At 65.1% G+C, this 22,840-nt stretch overlaps 1 protein-coding gene across 2 annotated transcripts; it reads right to left on the minus strand.

The window, feature by feature from the left end:
- Nucleotides 1-9,066: 9,066 nt before the first annotated feature.
- On the minus strand, nucleotides 9,067-22,423 carry PARP3 (poly(ADP-ribose) polymerase family member 3). Of its 2 annotated transcripts, none has more exons than XM_075005265.1 (11): nucleotides 22,246-22,417; nucleotides 16,610-16,809; nucleotides 15,171-15,296; nucleotides 13,220-13,408; nucleotides 13,004-13,139; nucleotides 11,744-11,970; nucleotides 11,314-11,472; nucleotides 10,971-11,057; nucleotides 10,406-10,583; nucleotides 9,646-9,792; nucleotides 9,067-9,505 (listed from the first exon to the last, which is right to left on the minus strand). In XM_075005265.1, exons 2-11 carry the CDS (start codon nucleotides 16,784-16,786, stop codon nucleotides 9,336-9,338), a joined length of 1,596 nt encoding a protein of 531 aa, XP_074861366.1. In that variant the 5' UTR covers nucleotides 16,787-16,809; nucleotides 22,246-22,417; the 3' UTR covers nucleotides 9,067-9,335. The 2 variants fall into 2 exon arrangements, with proteins under 2 accessions (XP_074861366.1, XP_074861367.1); XM_075005266.1 differs by having other exon boundaries at nucleotides 9,366-9,505; nucleotides 9,646-9,811; nucleotides 22,246-22,423.
- Between the last annotated feature and the right edge of the window lie 417 nt (nucleotides 22,424-22,840).

The raw sequence follows: 22,840 nt of genomic DNA on the forward strand, positions 1-22,840 counted from the left end.
ACATCAAGCCGCTGGCATCCAGATGTTGCGAGTGGTGCTGGAGCAATGAGTGGGACGGGGGTTCCTCTGCTCGCACCGCCCCCCATTGCCCCTGGCTGGGTCCATAGCTGGGGGGGCAGCTGTGGAGCCCCCAGTAAGGGCGAGGAACAGAGCCCAGGCAGAAGCAGTGAGGCTGGTAGCTGGGCCCCCAGGTGGCAGGGGGGCCCCGGGTGCGGGCTGGCAGCCAGGACCCTGGCGCAGGCCCACGGCGGGGCAAGCTGCAGCACCCCCAGGCCCAGGGATGTCGCCCAGCTGAGTCCTGCACCCTCCGGCTGTCCAAGTGGCCTCTCTCAGCAACAGGCACCGGGGCTGACCCCAGCAGGGCTGGAGTCTGGCAGGGAATTCAGGCCTCGACTCCAGGGGCTCGGGGGAGCTGCAGGGCTGGAGGGCTGCAGCAGGAGCGAGGGGCAGCCCGTTCCTCTGGGGGTGAGGGGCCCAGAAGGGGCCTGTGGAACGCCAGCCTCTCTGCTGGCGAAGGGGCCAGGTCTGGCTCCTGGATGGGAGGCGTGCGATGCCCAGGGCCACGGCCAGTCCTCGGGGGCAGGTCTGAACCGGTTTGCTCGGAGCATCCTGCAGCGGCTGCCCCGGGCCGGTGGCGGGACCGTCCTGCCATATGGCCGCAGAGAGGATGGGGAAGCGGGGACCACTGCTGAAACCTGGGCCATTCAAACACCTCCAGCCTTGGGAGAGCTGAGCCATGTGCTGCCCCTCACCAGGGAGCTGGAGCTGATGTGCTCTCAAGATCCCTTCCAGCCCCCCAGCGCTGTGTCGCTTCGTGCCTCAGTTTCCCCATCTGGAACCTGGGGAGACCAAGCCTTTGCCGTCCATCACAAAGGGCTGGAGATGAGGGGCTGAAACGCACCCGAGGGGAGACGCTCAACCACAAGCCCCATGCGGCCGTCCCACCGCTCTGGTGCAGGAACTGGGTGGGGCTGACGCCTAAGGCTGGTGGTGGGTTGGGTTTGTGGGTACACCTACGGCAGGAGCAGATGGTCCTCCCAGCGGAGACGCAGTGTGCCCCAGCAAGAGGCTCAGAGCGGCTCCCCAGATGAAGTGTCCTACCCCCAGCGCCGGGTAACTGTCTACACCAGGGCTCTCCCTGCCACGGACGCTTTAAAAACCTCCCTCCGCCCAGCATTACTATCCCAACAAAACTTCCTTGCTCAGGCTGGGCACAGGCCAAGCCCAGGACCCCGCTTTCCAGCTCCAGTGGTAAATACACCTCCTCTACCCGCAGGTCTCTCCGCTGTCCTTGCAGGTAACGCCTGTCCCCCAGCTGACAATGCACGTGGCACACTGCTACAAAGAAGGGGGCCGGGTCCTTCGATCGGGGGGTGCCCAGGGCCTCACAGGATCGGGCCCAGGTGCCCTGTGATTGGTTAGGACGCCTCCACCCTAACCCCTCCCTGGCGGCTCCTGGCAGGAAGTGGGTAACTTACCAGCCTCAGATGCACCTGGAGACTCGTGGGCCGCTGGCCGACAGGCGAGCACCTTTCACCCCTCTGATCCGTAGCAGTTGCGATGGCGGCTGCTGTCTCCCTGCCCATAGGCTCACAGTGGGCTTGGAGGTCCCATGCTACCGCGTGCCAGGAAATCAAAGCCCCTCTGCCCGCCAGGCAGCTGGCATCTCGCCTCCAGGCACCCGCTTGGCTCACAGAGTCCGAGCCTGTGTGCCCGGCCCGCCAGCGTGGGGGGGCCCCCCAGCCCAGCCCCTGCAGCAGGGACGACAGAGGTTCTCTCAGCCTTCCCTGGGGCCGCAGAGGGCACATCTGCCTGGCAGCAGTCCCCTCCCCGCTGCCGCGCTGCTCTGTGGATGGCACAGGCTGTCACATCTGGTCTTTGCCTGGCCTTTTAAAGCACTGTCAGTCACACTGAGACTTCTGCTGGGTCCTAAGCAGCCTCTGGCTCTCAGGCCTCCACCTGGGCTGGCCTGCCCCATCCCTGCGCCACCAGGGCAAAGCAAAGGCCTCACCGCCGGAGCAGCCAGGCCGGGGCGGCCTTTTTCTGCCCCCCATCGGGGGACCCTGCTGCCCGATCCAGGCAGAGCCCCAGCCCAGGAGCGGCAGACGGGCACCAAGCTCAGCCCAGAGCTCCACGCAGGCAGTGGGGATATGGGAGCCTGTGCCTGGCCCACCCACGAGAACGCAGCACACCCAGCACACGGATTACGGCCACGTGTTTCCTAAGTGGCCAGCAGGGTCCCAGTGAGGCGAGTGCGTGCGCCATGGGGAGAGTCAGGTGCCGTCCAGCTGCTCAGCAGAGCGCCCGCAGCCGGCAGCCTGTGTCTCTCTGTGTGGTGCACATTTGCACGCCCCTTGGTGCACAGAATAAAATTTATCCCACCCGTTGATGGGAAAATGAGAGGGAGCACTGGTGGCCCATGGTTTCAGGGTTCCAGATTGAGGAGCTGTGATGGGGTTCTGGGCTCCCCCAAGCTCTGCACCCCGTCCGCAGGCAGGAGAGTCTCTCACTCAGCAGGAAAACAGCGGGTTTATTAGCCGACAGGACGCAGCATCGTACAGAGGAGTCAGTGCAGCAGGCAGAGACAGCCAGTCCAATCCATGTTGAGGAGAGGAGGCCCCGAGGGGCCCCCAGAGCTGGGGCCTTGCCCCCTCCTTTGTCTCTCTCTCCCTCAGCCCAGACTACTGCTTCCCAACTCCCAGTTCCAATTTAAACCCTTCAGGCTCCACCTCCTCCTTTGTCTGCAGTAAAAAGGTGTTACCTGGTCATCAAGGTTACCCTCAGCAGGAGCCCCACACCCTCTGTGAGCCACACACACACACAGGTATTCCCCACTTCATCACAGGAGCTGAGCACCCACCTGCTGAAAGTCACACCTGCGGCCGGCATCTCCACTGGCCCCCAAAACCAGAGGCCCCCCAGAATCACAGGTCACTCTGGAAACCCTTGGCCTGGACAGGGGGATGGTGTCTGTGGCTGTTGTTGTCTCCTGGGAAAAGTATGTCTGGCAGCTAGAGCAGTGATTCCGGGGCCAAGCCTCAGCTCTCTCCGCCACTGATCTACTATATCTCCTTGGGCAAGTCACTTTTCCTCTCTTGCAACATGGCCATAACCACCACCTGCTGGGAGGGGCTGGCAAACTAACTCACTGCTGTCAGCAAGATGCTAGGGCAAAGCAGGAGCGAGAGATGGGCTCAGACCCAACCCCAGCTCCAAACACACAGAGCTTGTGGAAACCCTCCCAGGGACCCGCCCATGCTTGGCCCTGTCAGCGACTTAGCGCTGCCTCACTCCGGGCTGGTGCCCTCCTGAGACCGCCCGCTGAAGCAAACCGGCGTGAGCAGCGAGCGTTGCAGTTGCAGGATGGGCTGCTGCCACCTCCTGCCACAGTAATCTGGGTTTGCCAGACCCATGGCCAGATAAGATAAATGCTGCAGGCGGCTGTGGAAGCGCGGGGGCGGGGGCAGCCACCCCCCTACAGCAACGCCCCCAAAACACACCATCTTAGTTCTGTGCCTGGGCCCAGCAACTGCACCACCCAGCCACACAAAGCGCATGTGACTCTCCAGCTGGAGCGGGGCGGGGGGGGTCTCATGTTAGGGGGAGGGCTCCTGGGATCAGGCCTTATTCATGAGGGACGCCAGGGCCCCCCTTTCCCTCCTGGGGGGGCAGCTCCCGCCCAGAGCGGAGCTCTCCCCCTTCCACCAGCCAGGCCCGCTCCTCAGCTGATGGATGGACAGACCTCAGCCCCCGCGCTCCTCCTACCGGCTGAGGAGCTGGCCCTGCTGTGCCGCGAGAGGGGTTGACGGCTGCACCCAGACCTGCCCCGCCTCATAGGGCCCGTGCGGCAGGCCAAGGCAGTTCCAGCCTCATGCAGCCGGCCGGCCGCCGGGGAGTGGTTCCTCGCTGACACGGTGCCACCCTGAGCTTGTTTACAGGCGCCTTAGGGAGCTGCACCGCCGGTTTGACGGCCCTGGTCAGATCGGGGGGCTGGCGAGGCGAAGGGGCGAAGGACGCCCATGCGGCCGTGTAGACGTTCCTTGCCCCGGCCAGGTGCTGTCCTGCTATGCAGGGAGCTAAGCCGCCCAAAGCCACGCAACAGACCAGCCAGGCGGCTCGTGCCACGGTACGGACGCGGCCAGGGCAGGGGGAGCTCTGGGGACGGGGGGACGGTCCTTAGAGCTGGACCAGGGCCCAGCTGCAGCTGGCGTTAAGATCTCTTCCCCTGCTGAAAGGGGACTTGCCCCGGCTGGAGGATGACAAGCCAGCCGGTAAGGGGAGGCCACAGCTGGGTGGGCGGCTAAGCTGGCTGCTGGGTTTGCGAGGCGGAGGGGCAGGCGGGCAGGGTGTGAGAGCAGCTCCAGAGAAGGGGGGGGGGCTGCCCCAGACCTTGTCACCCTGAAGCCCCTCCCCAGGGGACTGCTGGAGGCTGCGAGGCCGTCAGAGCCTGGGTGCGAGCCTGGCGCTCCAGCTCCAGGGGGGTGCGTGAGCGATGCCCAGGGGCCCAGGTTTTGCCCTGGGGCTGCTCGTGGACTGCTCCGAGCTCAGATACCAGCAGCAGCCAGTCCGGGCCCTGCCCGTCCAAGCTGGCGCTGGGCCTGTCCGGCTGAGCCCGGCCCCCAGGACCTGTCCAGCCAGCCCCCTCCCCTGCAGCAGCTGCGCGGACGGCCCCTCCCTGGGGTGGCCCTCGGCTCCGTTGCTGCCGTGCCGAAGACGAGATCGGGCGCCGCGCCCAGCAACTGAGGCACGGCCGAGCCGCCGGCTGAGCTGCGCCCTTGCGACCGGGCGCGTCGCGACGGGGCCCAGGGTGACTGCGCTCTCAGCAAGGGTGCAGCCCAGCCCAGCCCTGAGCGACCACGGCCCTCCAGGGACACGCCCTGGCTCCCCCCCCAGCTGAACAGCGCTGGGAGCCCACCCAGCTCCCCGGGGGCTGCTCTCAGAGCGGGGCGGTGACTGGCTCTGGCAGGATGCTATGGTGATGGCCCCCACGGAAGGAGCCAGATTAGATAAGGGAAGCCGGCTGCTTGGCTTCCTTTCCAAATATTAACCCCTGGGACGCGGGCGTGGAGCTCTGCACCGGGCGGCCAGCCCTGCCCCCCGCCCTGCTCACATCTGGCCCCCAAGCCGCCCCGGCTCCTCTCAGCGCCCCACATCCCAGGCCCCCGACTGCCCCTTCTCCCAGCACCAGGGTTGGGAATGGGGGCCCCCTGTCTCCCCCCCGGCCCTGCCCTGTTCTTCCCCGGGCGCAGAGCCCAGAGAAGACACCTCTCCACTGGGGCTGGCGAGGGGGGAGCTGCCTGGCCCGGAAAGAGGATTTGCAGCTACCAGCACCTCTCCCAGACACCCCAGGGCATCCCGGTGGCCCAGGGCCAAGGAAGGGGCGGGGGTGTGATGGAGTGGGGAGAGTGCACATGTGAGACAAGCAGAGCAGCTCCCAGCGGCTAAGGATGACCCTGGGGCTATAACCTGGGCTGGCAGGTAACACCTCTGCCCTGAACAAAGAGGAGGGAGGAGCCGAGCTGGTTTTGAATCAGAGGCAGCAGTTAGAGGCTGGGGGGAGAGGGAGCTGGAAGGCAGCCAGCCGGAGGAGGGGGAAGCTACACCCCAGAGGGGCCCCCCTCGGGCTCTTCTCCCCAGGACGGGTTGGAAGGACTGTCTCTGACTGCTGCACTGACGCTTCTGTGAGAAACTGGGCATCTGGTGCCTAATAAACCTCCTGTTGTACCTGCTGAGTGAGAGTCACTCCTGCCAGCGGATGGGCACCCTGCACCCACAGATGAGCTCCCGGCAGTGGCTGACTGAGCGCAGGAGAAGGAAAGAGCCTCACAAGAGCCAGAGGGGCCGGAGGTGGAACAGAGCGACTCCTGCAGCTGCTGCTGGTGAGTGGATACCCCAGGAGACGGTGGGGAGATGGATTACACCCGACTCCTGAAGGTAGAGCTAGCGGGGCTGTGCAGAGAGAGGGGCCTGCCCGTGGGGAAGGCGACCAAGGCCCATCTGATTGCCCAGCTGGAAGAGAATGAGCAATCCGGGGGGCCAGAGCCTGTCCCAGCAGGAAGTGGCCAGTCACCCTCAGGAAGCGTTCCCGATTCTCCGACAGGAGCTGGGGCTCGACGCCATTAGACACACACGGTGCCCACCAGGTTGCGCTCAGCTAGCGGTGGTCCATCGCAGGCAGAGTCCCCCGCCGCAGAGCTGTGACGGCTGGAGCATGAGATGCAATTAAAGGAACTGGAGCACCAGGACCGGGAAAGAGAGCGCGAGCACGAGCGCCAGCTACAAGAGAGACAGTGGGAGGAGAGAGAGCGAGAGCGGGAGCACGAGCAGGCCATGGCGGAGGCGAGACGCTAAGAGGCCCCAGTTGCGGTAAGCGGGGAGAGGGCCAGGCGGCTCGGGGTGGCCAGTGACTTGGAGACGCGCATGCTGGCCGTGTGCAGGCACTGGAAGGGGCAGGGGGATGATCCCTTGGTGGATTTGCTCAAAGGGACTGGAGCCGGCTCCTTGCTGGAGTCTATTCCCCTCTCAGACCAGCTGACCCCTGCCCAGCAGACGGAGATCAAGGAGGTGCTGCATTCGCACCAACAGCTGTTTTCTGACAGACCCGGACGCACTGACCTGGCTGTCCACCGAATAGAGACAGGCACCCACGCCCCTATCAAGTGTGTGCCATTCAGAGCCACAGGGAGGACGGCTCAGGACATAGAGCGGGAGGTTGAAGACATGCTGGCCCTGGGGGTGATCCAACCCTCGTCCAGCCCCTGGGCCTCTCCCGTGGTGTTAGTCCCTAAAAAAGATGGGTCTGTTCGGTTTTGTGTGGACTATCGCAAGCTTAACGCCATCACTGTATCGGACGCCTACCCCATGCCCAGGCCTGATGACCTTTTAGACAAGCTGGGGGGAGCCCGTTACCTCACCACCATAGACCTCACCAAGTGCCATTAGACCAAGATGCCTGGCTCAAGTCGGCTTTCATCACCCCTGTGGGGCTCTACAAGTTCCTGGTCCTGCCCTTCGGCCTCAAGGGGGCACCTGCTACCTTCCAGCGTCTGGTGGACCAGCTACTGAAAGGGATGGAGAGCTTTGCCCTGGCGTACATGGACGACATTTGCATCTTCAGCCAGACGTGGGAGGACCATGTGTCCCAGGTCAAGCGGGTGCTGGACCGACTCCAGAAGGCTGGTCTGACTATCAAGGCAGGGAAGTGCAAGGTGGGGATGGCTGAGGTGACCTACCTGAGCCACAAGGTGGGCAGCGGCTGCTTAACACAGGAGCCAGCTAAAGTGGAGGCTGTCAGAGATTGGCCCACACCCCAGACTAAGAAACAGGTCCAGGCCTTCATTGGGATGGCGGGGTACTACCGGAGGTTTGTGCCCCACTTTAGCTCCATCGCAGCCCCCCTCATGGAGCTGTGTAAAAAGGGAAAGCCTGACAAGGTGGTCTGGATCGAGCAGTGCCAAGAGGCCCTCTGCGCGCCGAAGGAGGCTCTGGTCAGGGCCCCAGTGCTGGCAAATCCAGACTTCAACAAACCCTCCCTGGTGTTCCCCGATGCCTCAGACGTGGGGCTGGGGGCGGTGCTAATGCAGGTGAATGACAAAGGGGAGAAACACCCCATCGTGTACCTGAGTAAGAAGCTGCTGCCCCGGGAGCAGAACTACGCAGCCATAGAGAAGGAATGTCTGGCCATGGTGTGGGCACTGGGGAAGCTGCAGCCGTACCTGTTTGGACGGCGTTTCACCGTGTACACCGATCACTCACCCCTGACCTGGCTGCATCACATGAAAGGGGCCAACGCCAAGCTCCTGCGGTGGAGTCTGCTCCTGCAGGACTACGACATGGAGGTGGTCCATGTGAAGGGGAACAACAACACCACAGTCGATGCCCTGTCACGCAGGGAGGGCCCCGAACTTCCCCAGGTCACTGGCTAAGTGACCCTGCTCAGTTCAGTCTGGAAGGGGGGAGAGATGTGATGGAGTGTGGGGAGTGCAAATGCGAGACTCAGGCTGGATGTGAGAGACAAGCGGAACAGCTCCCAGTGGCTAAGGATGACCCTGGGGCTACAACTGGCAGGTAACACCTCTGCCTGAACAAAGAGGAGGGAAGAGCTGAGCAGAGTTTGTTTTTTTTTTTGAAACAGGGAGGCAGTTAGAGGCTAGGGGAAGAGAGAGCTGGAAGGCAGCCAGCCTGAGGAGGGGGAAAGCTACACCCCAGAGGGGCACCCCTCGGGCTCCTCTCCCCAGGACGGGTTGGAAGGACTGTCTCTGAATGCTGTACTGACACTTCTGTGAGAAACTGGGCATCTGGCGCCTAATAAGCCTCCTGTTGTACCTGCTGAGTGAGAGTCACTCCTGCCAGCGGACGGGGTGCAGTGCAGGGGGATCCCCAAACCCCATCACAGGGGGATATAAGGGGAGCCGTTGGCCATGTGACTGTGCCCCCCAGCCTGGGACAGCCCCTCTGTGTCTCAGGCCCCTCCCTTCCCCAGCCCCACTCCCCTGAGCGATGTGCCGGGGAGGACTAGGGCGCTGGAGAGAGCAGCGGGGGTTGGCCCAGCTCTCACCGGCAGTGGTGGGTGTAGGGGAGCCACACAGCTCCCAGCTCGCTCTGCACCTCGCTGGGGAGTGTAGAGGTGGTTCCACCCCTCCCCTGAGCCGCACGCAGAGAGAGCAGGGGCAGTGGGGTGTCAACTGCCCTGCTGCTGCCAGTGAGCACGGGCCAGGCCAGCAGGAGGAGCCAGGCCAGCAGCGCCAGGCCAGCAGTGGGAGCCAGGCCGCCACGCTCGTCACCCTGACACTCAGGGACTCTGGGCCTGCCTGCCTGCCGGCTGGCCCCTTACTCCTCCCCCATCCTGCCAGCAGCCTCTTGCCCCTCCCGTCCTGCCAGCCAGCCCCTTGCCCCTCCCCGGCTCTGCTGGCCACTGATGGGCCCCTTGCCCCTCCCCCCTCCGCCCCGGTGTTTCGGGGGTGAGGGGAGCCCCTTGCTGTCATTCCCAGGCCTGGGCAGCCCCTGAGCCCAGCCCCTGCCGAGTTCTGGGGCCAGGAGCCGAGACCCGCGGGGAGGCCAGCCCAATGCAATCAGCACACGCTTTTATTTCCAGGGAGGACGGAGCCCGGAGCCAGCTGCCGCCTCCAGCTCTCGGCGGCTCCCCAGCGCAGGAGGTTCGCTGGCAGCCCGGCCCTGGGGCAGTGAGCAGCCGAGCCATGCAGCGAGCAGCACCCGCACAACTCCAGCTTCCTGAGCCAGCAGGCAGCGGCGGTGCCTCTGGGGGCAGCTCAGCGGGCACCAGCCTCTCTCCCGGCTGGGGGTGGCGCCCCGGGCACCAGCACCGGGGAAGCCCCTCAGAAGCGGAGCTGGAGCAGGTAGCGGATCTGGCACTGGCTCTCTCGGTATATCAGGTACTCGCTCTGGCTGAAGGAGGAGTCCTGGTACTGGGCCACGGGGATGGGCTCCCCCTGCGGCACCAGCACCGTCCTGCCCTCTACGATCAGCTTCCGGTCCCAGGCAGGGTCTGGGGAGGGGAGGGAGAGGTTAACGCTGGCCCCTGCCAGGAACTTCCGGCACCGCGCTCCACCGGAGCCCCGGCCCCACTTGTCCCATCATCCGCCCCAGCGCCGCCCCCCCCGCCGCCGCGCCCGGCTGCGCGCTCACCCGGCTCGCTCCTGCCGCAGGCGATCACGCTGTCATGCCCCGGGGGCGGCTGGCACAAGGAGGGGTCGTCCCGGGTGACGCGATACTCCTTGCCGAGGGCCACCTCGCCCAGGAACATGATCCCGATGCGCTGGGAGGTGCACCCCACTGCGGAGGGGAGGGCAGCCTGGGCTGCTGAGCCGGGCAGACCTGCCAGGCCCGGAGCACCCCCCCAGAACCAGCAGGGCACACGCAGCTGCTGTGAGGGTCTGCAGGACAGGGCCAAGCAGAGCAGGGGCTCCCTGGAAGTGGGGGGGGCACTAGCCCCCAAACCATAACCCTGCCCCCACACTGTCCCTCCTCCCAGGTCCCCCCCACACAGCTTGCCCTTCCAGCGGGTAAACAGTGCTGGGGCCGTGATCAGTGCCCCCCACCCTCCCTGCCCCGGGGAGATTCAACTGCTGCCCTGCTCGCTAGCACAGCGCCCTCCTGAGGGGCTGGGGACCGGCCCCGATCCTGCCCTCTGTCTTCACCACGTGGAGGGCTGCGACGGGGAGGGGGCGACACGGAGGCGGGGAAGGGGGCTAGGGTTAGCTTCCTTCCCTTTGTCCGGCCCTGAGCGGGGGCAGCTGCTCTCCGCACTCTCTCAGGCTCTGACCTCTAGCTCGCGCACTCGAGGCATCAGACTCAGCCCTGCTGCAGCCACGCGCCCGGCGTCTCCCCTGACCCACGGGCGAGCCGAGAGGGCTGGGGGACGAAGAAGGGGTGGCGGGGGGCTTACTGTATCCCAGCGACTTGCTGGCCTCGGAGGCGAAGTACAGCCCCTTGCCCACGCGCCCTCCCGAGTGTGGCATGATGCGCAGGCCGCTCTTGAGGATGGCGGCCACCACGGCCACTTTGGTGCCGTGCCACAGCAGGCGCCGGTTCTCCAGCCGGTCGTGAGCCCGGAACCGCTCGTCCTGCAGAGGCGCTGGGCTCAGTGCCGGACCCAGCGGGGCCGCCGTGTCTCCAGCCACCCCCCAGGCAGCACCGAGGGGATCTCAGTGCGGGGGGGGCTACAGCCGCAGGACCCATATCCACCTCCCCCTGGCTGGCCTCAGGGAGGCGCTGAGCACCGCCAGCTGCTGCCTGGGCTCCGGAGGCCACACGTACGCCTGGAGTGGCTGGGACTGAGCCCCTGCAGCAAATGCTTCCTGGAGAGGGGCCCGGTGGCGCCTGAAGCCTGGTGCTGAACCCCGGGGCTGTTTGCCCCCAGCGGCAGCAGCCGGGGCTGAGCTCCCGCATCCGGCCCGCGCGCGAGGGCTGGGACACAAGCGTGCGTGAGCAGAGGGCACCAGGGCTCTCACCTCTCCCTCCCGCTTCACCTTCCAGATGTGCAGGATCTTGACCTTCCAGAGTTTTGTCCTGGTCTTGTCCACGTAGGTCTGGATCACCTGCGAGGGGAAGCAGCGCGACCGGTGGGGGACGTGACCCTGGAGTCCTCGCCTCACTCCCCACTGCTGGCCTCCACCCCGGGGGCCTGCCCCGCAGCGGGCCGTACCCAGGGCGCCTCCCTCGGGAGCTGGCATGACGGCACCTGAACACATTTCCCCCTCCCCGCCCCGTCTCTCCTGCAGCGATCGCCAGCCCCGCCCCGGCCCCCTGCCCGAGCTGCTGCCTCCCCCCGGCGTGCGCCAGCCCCAGCCGGACCTGGTACTCCTCCGAGGCAGAGTCCAAGAGGCTCAGCTGGCACTTCAGAAGCTCGTAGTCCTTGTCCAGCGGGTGAGGCACCTCCTCCACCTTCACCTCCTCCTCGTCCTCCTCCTTCTGCGCCTGCAGGCTCTGGGCCAGCTCAATGTCGGCCAGCACCTGCCGGGAAGGGGGCCAACGTGACCCTCAGGAGCCCTGGAGCCCGGAGATGCTCGGCCCAGGGCGGGCACAGTCCCAGCCGAGGCTCCCGGCGCTCCTGGGAAAGAGGCCTGCCGGGCTGCGGAGGGAGCCGGACGCCGAGCGGTCAGGCCCCAGCGCCGCGCTCCCGAGCCACCAGGCAGCAAGGAGACGCCCCTGCGGGCTCCACAGCCCCTGCTAGGACCAAGGAAGCCAATCCCCCGCCACCGCCACGACACCAGCAGGGCCGTACCAGCAGCATGTCCTTCTTGGCGCGGAGGACCTGGGGCGTGTCGATGGGGGGCGGCCGGGCGCGGCCGAAGCTGTGGGGCACGATGGTGTAGAAGCGGGACGAGAGCTCGTCCAGCCGCCGGCGGGGCCTGGCCGGCTCCTGCAGCGCCGTCTCGATGGCCTCCAGGGCCTCGAAGCCCCTGGCGATCTGCTGCTTGCTCAGCTTGCCCAGTGGCATCTTCTTCACATCTGGGGCGGGCGGCAGCAGGGGGTCGGCTGCGGCCGGCGGGGAAACCTTCGCCCTCGGGTAACCCCTCGCCGGGCTCTGGCCTCCCCCCGCCTGACCCCAGCCCCTTGGGGACCCCAACAGCCCCTCACCCCGGGCTCTGGCCTCCCCCACCTGACCCCAGCCCCCTGGGAACCCCAATAACCCCTCGCCCTGGCTCTGGCCTCCCCCCGCCTGACCCCAGCCCCTTGGGGACCCCAACAACCCCTCACCCCGGGCTCTGGCCTCTCCCCGCCTGACCCCAGCCCCCTGGGAACCCCAATAACCCCTCGCCCCGGGCTCTGGCCTCCCCCCGCCTGACCCCAGCCCCTTGGGGACCCCAACAACCCCTCACCCTGGGCTCTGGCCTCCCCCCGCCTGACCCCAGCCCCTTGGGGACCCCAACAACCCCTCACCCCGGGCTCTGGCCTCTCCCCGCCTGACCCCAGCCCCTTGGGGACCCCAACAACCCCTCGCCCGGGCTCTGGCCTCCCCCCGCCTGACCCCAGCCCCTTGGGGACCCCAACAACCCCTCACCCTGGGCTTTGGCCTCCCCTGCCTGACCCCAGCCCCTTGGAGACCCCAACCACCCCTCGCCCGGGCTCTGGTCTCCCCCCGCCTGACCCCAGCCCCTTGGGGACCCCAATAACCCCTCACCCCGGGCTCTGGCCTCCCCCCGCCTGACCCCAGCCCCTTGGGGACCCCAACAACCCCTCACCCTGGGCTTTGGCCTCCTGCTAGTTTCACCCCATGGACTCTGTGCACCTGCTGTAGCCCTCTGCCCCATCCCACCCCACAGCCCCTCAGTCCAGCCCTGGCTCCCCTCCCCTGCCCTGCCAATGTCCCCCACCCCACCCCACCCTGCCCAACCCCGGGCTGCTCCTGAGCAGAGCCAGCCACCCGTCACACAGCCAGGGCTGGGAGCACAGGCCCCCCACCTGCCCACCCAAACACCGGCGCCTGAGCCTGGGGAGAACTCCACCCCCGCATGCGCGAGCCCCAGAGACGCCACCATACCGATGTTCATTGTCTCCATGGCCTCCTTGAACATGTCGTTGCTGAAGATGAGTGCCACCAGCTCCTGGGTGGGCCTGTCCAGGGTGCAGGGTAACGGCCGGGGCGCCGAGCGCAGCCCGCCATCCACGTGGTCCACCTGGGGGAGGCAAGGGCTCGAGAACCGCCAGACACCCACACCCCCGGCCCCCCCAGCCCTGCCCGGCCCCGGCCACTCACCTTCACCATCACCTCCCCCTCCTCGGCCCCGCGCTCCACCTCGATCAGCGTGTACTTGCCGGGCTGGGCCACGAAGGCCTCCCGCTCGGCCCAGCTGTTTTTGGTCTTCTCCCGGAACTTCTTCTCAAAGTCCTTCCTGGCGGCTTCCAGGGAAGGGAAGGAGGTGAGCTTCGACTGCCCCACCTCCCCCTGGGGAGGGACGAGACCCGCGGGGGTGAGGCTCGGTGCCCTGCTCACCCTGCCCCGGACCGGGGCGGAGGTCCTGAGCGGGGCCCTGAAAGCTTTACGCTGCGATAGCCCCAGTGATCCAGACTGCCCCCCCGAGCTCCCTCCTCGCAAGCTCTGGGCAGCAGCTCTACAGACCACACAGCTGCTTCTAAGCAAGCACCTTTATTCCCAGGGCAAAAGCACAGCAGAGAAAACATTCAACCAATCAAGGAAGCCACCCGGGGGCTAAAAGCTTTTGATGGACCGTCCCGACTCCAGCCCAGCTCTGGGAAGCGTCAGCCCCTGAAAACCCAGCCTTACGCACAGGTCTGGCTGAGATCCAGAACCAAGACGGGGGGTCCTGAGCCAGCTGTGACACAGGCTGTTACCCGATGGCCCTTTCTTTGGGGGTTGGTCTCTGGGGAACCCAGTGTGTGTGTCCCCAGGAGGTGGCAGCTCCACAGAGATGCTGCGACCTGAGCACTTGGCTCTAATTACTCCCGACTGTTTGCACTTCCCGGAGGAGCTGGGACCCCCCTCCACAAACCTGGCCAACAGCCGATCACAGCGGCTCTCCCAAAGGGGCAGCCTGGTTGCCCAGAAATCAAAGCTGCAGCCAGGACCCTGGGACCTTGTTGGAGTGGAGCTGGGCTGGGCTGTCCCTGGCCCAGCTCGGCCTGTTTGGGAGTGTGATGGAGTCGGGGGGAAGTGCAAGTGTGAGACTCGGGCTGGGTGTGTGTGAGACAAGCAGAGCAGCTCCCAGCGGGTGAGGATGAACCTGGGGCTATAACCCAGGCTGGCAGGTAACACCTCTGCCCTGAACAAAGAGCAGGGAGGAGCCGAGCTGGGTTTGAATCAGAGGCGGCAGTTAGAAGCTGGAGGGGAGAGGGAGCTGGAAGGCAGCCAGCCTGGCAAGGGGGGAAGCTACACCCCAGAGGGGCCCCCCTCAGGCTCCTCTCTCCAGGACGGGTTGGAATGACTGTCTCTGACTGCTGCACTGACGCTTCTGTGAGAAACTGGGCCTCTGTCGCCTAATAAACTTCCTTTTCTACCTGCTGAGTGAGAGCCCCTCCTGCCTGCGGACGGGGTGCAGTGCCTGGGGACCCCCAAACCCCAGCACAGGGAGCATCTTCCAAGCCTCACCTGGGGCTGTCTCCCCAGCACACTCACCTCAGCCTCCCCGACAGCTAGGTGAGCAACCAGGAGGCCGGCTGAGACTGACACATAGCGGCCAGGGAGGGAATCTCACTGTGGCACCCCAGGGAGACCACCTGCTTACACAACAGTACCTGTCCCGCAGGGAGCTGAGCATTGCCTGCACAGCAAGTCAGCCCTGGCTGAGCCCCCAGCTTGAGAGCCACCTCCGGGATTGGAACCAGCATTCCCTGTAGCTGAAAGCTTGGGAGGGCACCCAGGAGAGATGCAGCTGCCACCCAGCTGATTGGCAGAGGACCCCCGGGGGCAGAGTGTCTATAGGTGGTGCACATCCACAGAGGTCTCAGTGCACTCAACAAAATTTATTCCACACGCATATGGAACGATGCAGCAGGAAACCTGTTTGGGAGCCAGACACCCCCATAGCCCTCCTGCAGGATGTGTGCGTGTTGGGGGCGGGGGAATATGCACCCTGGTTTCTGTGGGGGTGTGCTGTGCCCTCCCAGTACCCAAGAGACTTGGGGGTCAGGGGCTCCTGCCACAGACCAGACCCAGACGGAAGCGGGGAGACAAGGCGGAGGGCACTCACCACGCGTCCCCAGCGGTTCCAGCAGCTGTAGCTGCCCCTCTGCTCGATGAGCTGGATGATGTAGAACTTGTTGTTGTTGTTCCCAATGTCGGTCTGGTTCAACATGCAGTCGTCATCCTCATAGACCTAAGGCAGCGCAGCCGGGGAGCGGTGAGCGGATGGGCCCCCCGAGCACCGACGGCTGCCCTGGGACAGCCTGTGCTGGGTGGGACACCGTGGGTCTGCCACAGCCTGGGGGCTCTGGTACAGGGATGGGGACGGGGTCTGTGCCGGGTCCCTCGGGCCAGGGGCTATCCCTGGAGTAGGGCTAGGGATGGGGTCTGCGCCGGGTCCCTCGGGCCGGGGGCTCTCCCTGTTGCAGGGCTAATGACGGGGTCTGCGCCAGGTCCCTCGGGCCGGGGGCTGTCCCTGGAGCAGGGCTAGGGATGGGGTCTGCACCGGGTCCCTCGGGCCGGGGGCTGTCCCTGGAGCAGGGCTAATGATGGGGTCTGCGCCGGGTCCCTCAGGCCGGGGGCTCTCCCTGGAGCAGGGCTAATGACGGGGTCTGCGCCAGATCCCTCGGGCCGGGGGCTGTCCCTGGAGCAGGGCCAGGGATGGGGTCTGCACCGGGTCCCTCGGGCCGGGGCTGTCCCTGGAGCAGGGCTAATGATGGGGTCTGCGCCGGGTCCCTCGGGCCGGGGGCTGTCCCTGGAGTAGGGCCAGGGATGGGGTCTGCACCGGGTCCCTCGGGCCGGGGCTGTCCCTGGAGCAGGGCTAATGACGGGGTCTGCGCCAGGTCCCTCGGGCCGGGGGCTGTCCCTGGAGTAGGGCCAGGGATGGGGTCTGCGCCGGGTCCCTCGGGCCGGGGCTGTCCCTGGAGCAGGGCTAATGATGGGGTCTGCGCCGGGTCCCTCGGGCCGGGGGCTGTACCTGGAGCAGGGCTAATGACGGGGTCTGCGCCGGGTCCCTCGGGCCGGGGGCTGTCCCTGGAGCAGGGCTAATGACGGGGTCTGCGCCGGGTCCCTCGGGCCGGGGCTGTCCCTGGAGCAGGGCTAATGACGGGGTCTGCGCCGGGTCCCTCGGGCCGGGGGCTGTACCTGGAGCAGGGCTAATGATGGGGTCTGTGCCGGGTCCCTCGGGCCGGGGGCTCTCCCTGGAGCAGGGCTAGGGACGGGGTCTGCGCCGGGTCCCTCGGGCCGGAGACTGTCCCTGGAGCAGGGCTAGGGATGGGGTCTGGTGGGGACAAGGTGCCCCTCAGCTCTGCCTCCTGTTTGGAGGCCAAAGCACTTAACCGCTCCCAGGACTGCATCCTTGCAGCTCTGCTGCTCCCCAGGAGCTTCGCTCACCCCAGGGTTCCTCCCCAGGGCTTCCAGCACCACAACTGGGACGCGGGCCTGGCTGAGGCACAACAGTGTCTTCTGCCCCTGCAGGGAACCCGGCTGCCTGAGCCTGGTGCTCACCTGGGCCTCGGCAGCCCCGCTCAGCTGGCAGGCGGAGTCGATCCTGGCTTTGAGCTTCTCCTTGGGTGCGGATTTCAGCGCCTCCAACGTGGAGTGGATAATGTCCTCCTCCGGCTCCTGCTTCACCTTCTTGCCCTGGGCCTGGCCCTTGGCTGGGGCCTTGCGTTTGGGGGCCATCGCGCCCACCAGCGAGAGCCACCCTGGGGCAGCAAGAGCGGGGCCATGGTTAGAGCCCGGCTGGTCACTCACATCCTCCAGGGCCAGGAGCGAGCACAGGGCACCAGCTCCCCTTCCAGCAGCGCCCCGCAGTCTCCCAGCGGCAGGCCCAGGGCGGAGGGGCGGCCCTGTGCTGACGGGTGTCTGTGCCCAGCCCTGCCACAGACCTGCTATACGCCACTGTGCACCGCTTCGGACTGCAGCTTCCCCACCCCCAAGGAGGAGAACCCTCCCCCGGCTCGGAGAGCGGCCGTGCAAGGCTCCCCCTCACGAGGGCGTGCGGAGACCCCTCACTGCGCTCCAGGAACGCTGCTGGAAGTGGCCCAGCTCAGGCGCGCTCACGAGGCTAGCGCCAGAGCTCACCGGTGCCTTCTCCTGGAGCCCTCGCGGCCCGGCTCCCCCAGGGTGCTTCCCATCCCCTCCTTCCCCCACCAGCGCGGGCATGCCGAGCCTCCCACCCCCTACCCAGCTGTCAGCCGGCCCCACTGCTAACCGGTGGGCGGCTGCTGGCCCAGGGAGCCAGCAGCCGGTGGAAGACCAGCCTGCTGCACTCTGAGCTGGGCTGCTGTATCCAGAACTCGCCCACAGAGCTTGGTCCTGGGTGGTGTCCCTGGGTCCCGCTGCCCCCCACAGCCCATTCCTGGGGCTACCTGCCCAGGCGAGCTCTCTGCTCGGGGAAGGCCCTGTTTAAACCCAGACCCAGCAAAGCTGTTGCTGGCCCAGCTCCCTGCCATGGAACGAGCCGGCTGGTGCCTTGAGCAATCCAACCCACGCGTCTGTCAGCCACAGTGTGACCATGGCTCTGCACAGCCTAGGAGGACCCAGTTCTGCTCAACCCTTATTTAAGCACCTGCAGACTTTGGACCCAGCCCAATGGGCGTCCCAGAGGAGCCACACTGAGGTTATGCCATTGGGTCAAACGGCAAAGAATGGGACGGACGATCCCCCAAGCTGGGGCACGTTCCACCCCTTCGATTTGCTGAGCAGCACAAGCCAGCCGCTCTCGTAACCCACAAGCCCGTTGTTCTGCAAGGAGCCAGCCCCACTCAGCACCCCAGGGCCCTGGCACCCAGCTGGCTTCCCTGCCCACCCACCCTGCTGCCCCCGGGCCAGACTGTGAACCCGGTAAGGAACAATTCATCTGCATGTGGTGGTGGTGGGTGTGTGTGTTAAATGCATCTCCTTCCTGCTCCACACCAGGGCTCCAGCCTGCCAGGCAGAGCAGCAGAAGGGGAGGCACAGCAGGAGGACCAGAAGCCCCTGCACAGGCACCAGGGGGCCGGAGAACGCGGTGGACCCAGGGCAGGACACAGGATGGGCTGTAGAATCCCAGGGCGGGCAGGGAACGCAGGAGCTCGTCTAGTCCAGCCCCCTGCCCAAAGCAGGACCACCCCCAACTAAATCTCCCCAGCCAGGGCTCCGTCGAGCTGGGCCTTAAAACCTCCAGGGCAGAGATTCCACCACCTCTCTAGACGCCCCAGCCCAGCGCTTCACCTCCCCAGCGAAACACCCTTTTTAACCTCCAGCCTCCAGGCCTCCCCCCCGCAGCCGGAGACCATTGCTGCCGGCTCTGTCATCGGCCACCGCTGAGAACAGCCTCTCTCCAGCCTCCTCCTAACCCCCTTTCGGGTCACTGGAGGCTGCTGCCAAACCCTCTGCCCTTCTCCTCCGCAAACCAGATACGCCCAAGCGCCTCAGCCGCTCCTCGCAGGCCGCCTGCTCCAGCCGCCTCATCATTTCCATTGCCCTCCGCTGGGCTCTCTCCAGCGCGTTCCCCTCCTTGCAACACCAGGGCCCCGGAACTGGATACCCCACTACCATCCCAGGGGGCTGCGCACAGTCCCAGGGCCTGAGCCTCTGACCTCCGCGCCGCCTGATGCTTTTATGCTGGGACATCCGAGTCCCGTGACTGAGCTTGCCAGACCCACCTGGATCACCCTGGGCACGAACGCTGCACCAGAACCTCTGGAACAATTCAGGAAGAGCTCTCTGCCAGACCGGACCTCACCAGTAGGGCTGCTGGCCGAGGGGAGCGCTGTGCGGGTGGAACCGAGAGCTGGCTGCCCCCGGCCCTGTCCCTTCTGCCTGAGTTCCACGACCCCCGCGCCCCTTCTAGGATCACAGAGCCAGCCCCCGCTGCCCTTTGTCCTGGGGTGTCCAGCAGCTCTGCTGCTGCCATCAGTGGCTCAGAACTGTTCTTGTGCCTCTCTGCAGTCTGATCCCTTCATCCACGTTCTCCCCGTAAATAAACATCAGTCTATTCCGCAAGGACTGGCAACAGCACGATTGCAGGGGAAGATCTAAGGGGTGTGCTGACCTGGGGGCCTGGCCGGACTTTTGGGACCAGAAGGTCGGTTGACGGAACCGGTTTCAAGGAACCGTTCGGCCGCACATCCGGCCTTTCGGTTGGAATACCCACGGAAACGGCGTTCCCGACTTTTGTCAGCCCACGGGTGAGGCGGAGGGTTACTGAACGCGTGCTGGTCTTTTGACCACGGCACTCTTCCAAGACACTGCAGGTAATACAAATGGTCACCCAACGCATGCTGGTGGCCAGTCCGAACTATTCCTCGTCCTGGGAGATGATGCACCTGACCCCTTGGGGCTGGCAGACAGAAGCTCTCCAGTGACTCTCACCAGATTTGATTTGGATGGAAGCCTGAGGCTGGGCAGCTTTGAAGGAACTGGGCTGTTGGCCCAGGAGCTGGTTTGCACTGGCTCAATACATCCAACTAAGCGTTTGGGAACCTCAGCTTCAGGACTGGTCTGCCCCAGTCTTTGGGGAGGTCCTGAATTGGCCACTCAGCTGTGACCCACTGAGGCACGGTTACATCCGCCGAACCGCGCCCGGTCAAACCCAGGCAGCCGCAGCCCGGCAGACTCCAGTGAGGTTTCATCCCCGAGCCCGAGTTCCGGGCTTCATTCGGTGTCCGGCCACGATGCCACAAAAAGCAGCACAACAGGATCGCGCAGCAACACCAAACAGGTTGCGTGAAGATGTCCTGACACAAGCACGTCCTACACAGTGGGCAGGGGAAAGAGACAGGCCAGGGCAGGCTGCAGGAGGGGGACCACGGCACGCCGGTTTCAGTGGCTGCTGAGTCAGAAAGTTTGATGGGGTGGGAAAAGGTGGGGTAATTTCTTGTTGTACCCTCGGGAGATCTCCCCGAGTGGCTTTGGGGCTCATTGTATTCATAAGGCCAGAATCGTACGTAACTCCTGGGGGGGAGGAGACAGACATGCGGCTGGTTTGGAGAACTATAGTGACCCACGAGCCAGACAAGAACAGACTCTTGGACTAAAATATGTGGTTTCCCTTGGGGAAAGATCCAGGGCGCGGCAGGCAAATCCCCCGCCCGCAGCTCTGCAAAACTCCAGCCTTGTGAAACCGCACCCCGAGGAGCGAGTGCTGGCAGCTGGTCGGCTGTTTGCAGGAGGCCAAGCTCAAAGGCTCCGGCTGTGTAAAAAGGGACGGGACTATTTGCGGTGATCCTGAATCTGAGCTGGTGGAGAACTCTTAGCTGCATGGGTAAGCCAGCGGGGGTGGTTTGGAGGCCTTCATAAAGGCTGCGTGAAGGCCGACGTTGCTGACGCTGGTTTAAAAGCGGAGCAGCTAGAGCAGCACGCAGAAGCCCGACCAGGCTGGCGTGCTCTCGTACGACACGCGCATGACAACTCTGAAGAGCAGCGACGCGTACGCCTCTTTGGTGCTCGTGAGGGGAAGAAAGCAACGGCAGCAGCCGCACCAACAGAGCCAGGGCGATTCCCTTGTCCCCGCTGTGAACGCCCGTGCCGTGCAAAGCCTGGGCTCCACAGCCACACGCGAGTCCACAACCGATGAGCCTGCGCGAGCTCAAGACGTCGCCGTCGCACACGACGGACCACCTACTACTACCTCCCAGGGAGAGAGGTGCTAACTGAGCACAGGTGCAGGCACTTGAGATGTTTCTCTGCAATGCTTTTGCCTTAAGGATAAATGTGCTTGCTTAGAAGAACCGGGTGGTAACTCAGAACCTCGGGCCTTTTTGGTGCTCCTGTTCCCCGGAGAGAAAGCACGGTGCCATCCCTCCACTAGTCAGCTCCTGGGGCATTCCTGGCCAGAGGATGTTTGAAGCGTTCCCAAGGAACTAGATAAATTCACGGAGGTTCGGTCTATCAATGGCGCCCCTCGCCTCCAGGTGTCAGACGCTGGGAACAAACAACAGGCGATGGATCACTCAATGATTCCCTGTTCTGTTCATTCCCTCTGGGGCACCTGGCACTGGCCACGGTCAGAAGACAGGACACTGGGCTAGCTGGACCTGCGGTCTCAGCCAACGTGGCCGTTCTTACACTACTGCCTAGTACTTCTAGAGCAGCCTGGGGGACGCTATGGACCACAGGAGAGCTGGCAGAATTAACATCCCCGATACCAAGCGAGCGACATCATGCTGGGAAAAGAAAGCATTGGCATTCTCCCTGTTCCAAACGCTCTTGTTTTCCTTTAACGCCTTCACATTCAAACACCTACTGGACCCTTTGGAGAAAAACTTTCTTGGCTAAAAAGTGCCCTCTGAGTCCAACATAAGCAGCTGCCAAGGAGTCCCCCAGCCAAGCCAGGGAAGACAGGCCTGATATTGCTAAGAAAAGAACCTCGCCAACCTTTAAGCCTTCCAGGCTGCCAGAAGGCACGAGGCGGGGGGCACGGGCAGGGCGGGAACATAAATTTATACTTGAACATTCAAAGGGGTTTTTTTTGCCTCCACTCTGGCAGGAAAGAGGCAGAGACAGCTGCTGCAGCAGAGCCTTCCCCTGGAAGCCAAGAGGGAAACGTAATCCACCCAGCCCAGGAGCAACCACTGACGTCTCCTTTGCATACCCAGCACAATGAAACGGAGTGACAGCCGCAGGCCCCAAAGCTGAGGGAAGCAGGTTGGGAACCGCCTGATTTCTCCCAGGTGATAGCCAGCGAGAGCAGGCTGGGCAAAGCCAGCCCTGACGAGGAGGGACGTACGGGAGAATTCCCGCCGGAGACGGCACAGCTCAGTCGCCCCGAGAACGCCCCTCTGACGAGCAAGGAAACTCGAACCGACGTTCTGCGCGAACGCCCGCCAGCTGCAAGGGCTGCACGCTGGGCACGACGCCTGGCCAGGCCGTCGCGGGGGAGGCAGGCAGCGGTCCTGCAGGGGCAAGCTGCAACCAAGGGCGGAGTGCAGAACACAGGGGCTTTGGCCAGCCAGGGCAGCCCAGGGATTTGCTGGACCTGAGCGAGTCCCAGCTCTGCAGCTCAGCCACTTCAGTCAATCAGACGGCTCAAGGCAGGCCCGAGGCAGCAGACTGCGGGCGGTGCCCTCCAGGCCCATCAGTTTAACGAGCTGGGCTGGGTTCTGCCCCTGCTCTCCAGCCACCCTGTGAGCTGCAGGGGACAGAGGGGCACTCACCCGCCTGGAGCTGCTTCGAAGCCTGCGGGGCTGGGGCTGCACCTCCGGGCCGGACACGGGGGAGCACTGGAAACAGGACAAGTTTAGACAAGCCGGAGCTGGCACAGCTGCCTGCTCTCTCCTCCTCCTCCCCGTGATCTCAGCCTGCCTACAGCCAAGCAACTCCCCTTGTGGGCGAGGCACCAGCTCAGCCCAGGGGAGGGAACAGGCGAGCCCAGCCGGCAGCCTCGCATTCCACCGAGTGCCAGCAGCCGTGCCCGCCTGCAGGTCGCCGCGGGGGGCGTCGCCCGGGAAGGGACAGCAGCGAAACGCCCCCGTCCTCGCGAGCAGCTCTCAGTCCAGCCAGCACATTCCTGCCTGGCCGGGAGCCCTGGTCTCTGCTCCCCACTCAGGCCTCCGCACGGCAGCCAGTCAGCAGGGGGGAGCACGAGGCGCACCGGGAGCTGGGTCAGACTGCCACTCTCAGCCCTAATAGGACGGTGTGGGGCTCTCACAACCGGGGCACGGCCCCACCGCCGGGGATGCTGCAGCTCCTGCTCCAACAGGAGCCACATGCTCCCCCCCCGCCCCGCCAGTGGCAGGCGGCGTGAAGGTT

This window comes from Carettochelys insculpta, chromosome 11 (assembly GCF_033958435.1).
Source record: "Carettochelys insculpta isolate YL-2023 chromosome 11, ASM3395843v1, whole genome shotgun sequence".
Classification (NCBI taxonomy): domain Eukaryota; kingdom Metazoa; phylum Chordata; order Testudines; family Carettochelyidae; genus Carettochelys; species Carettochelys insculpta.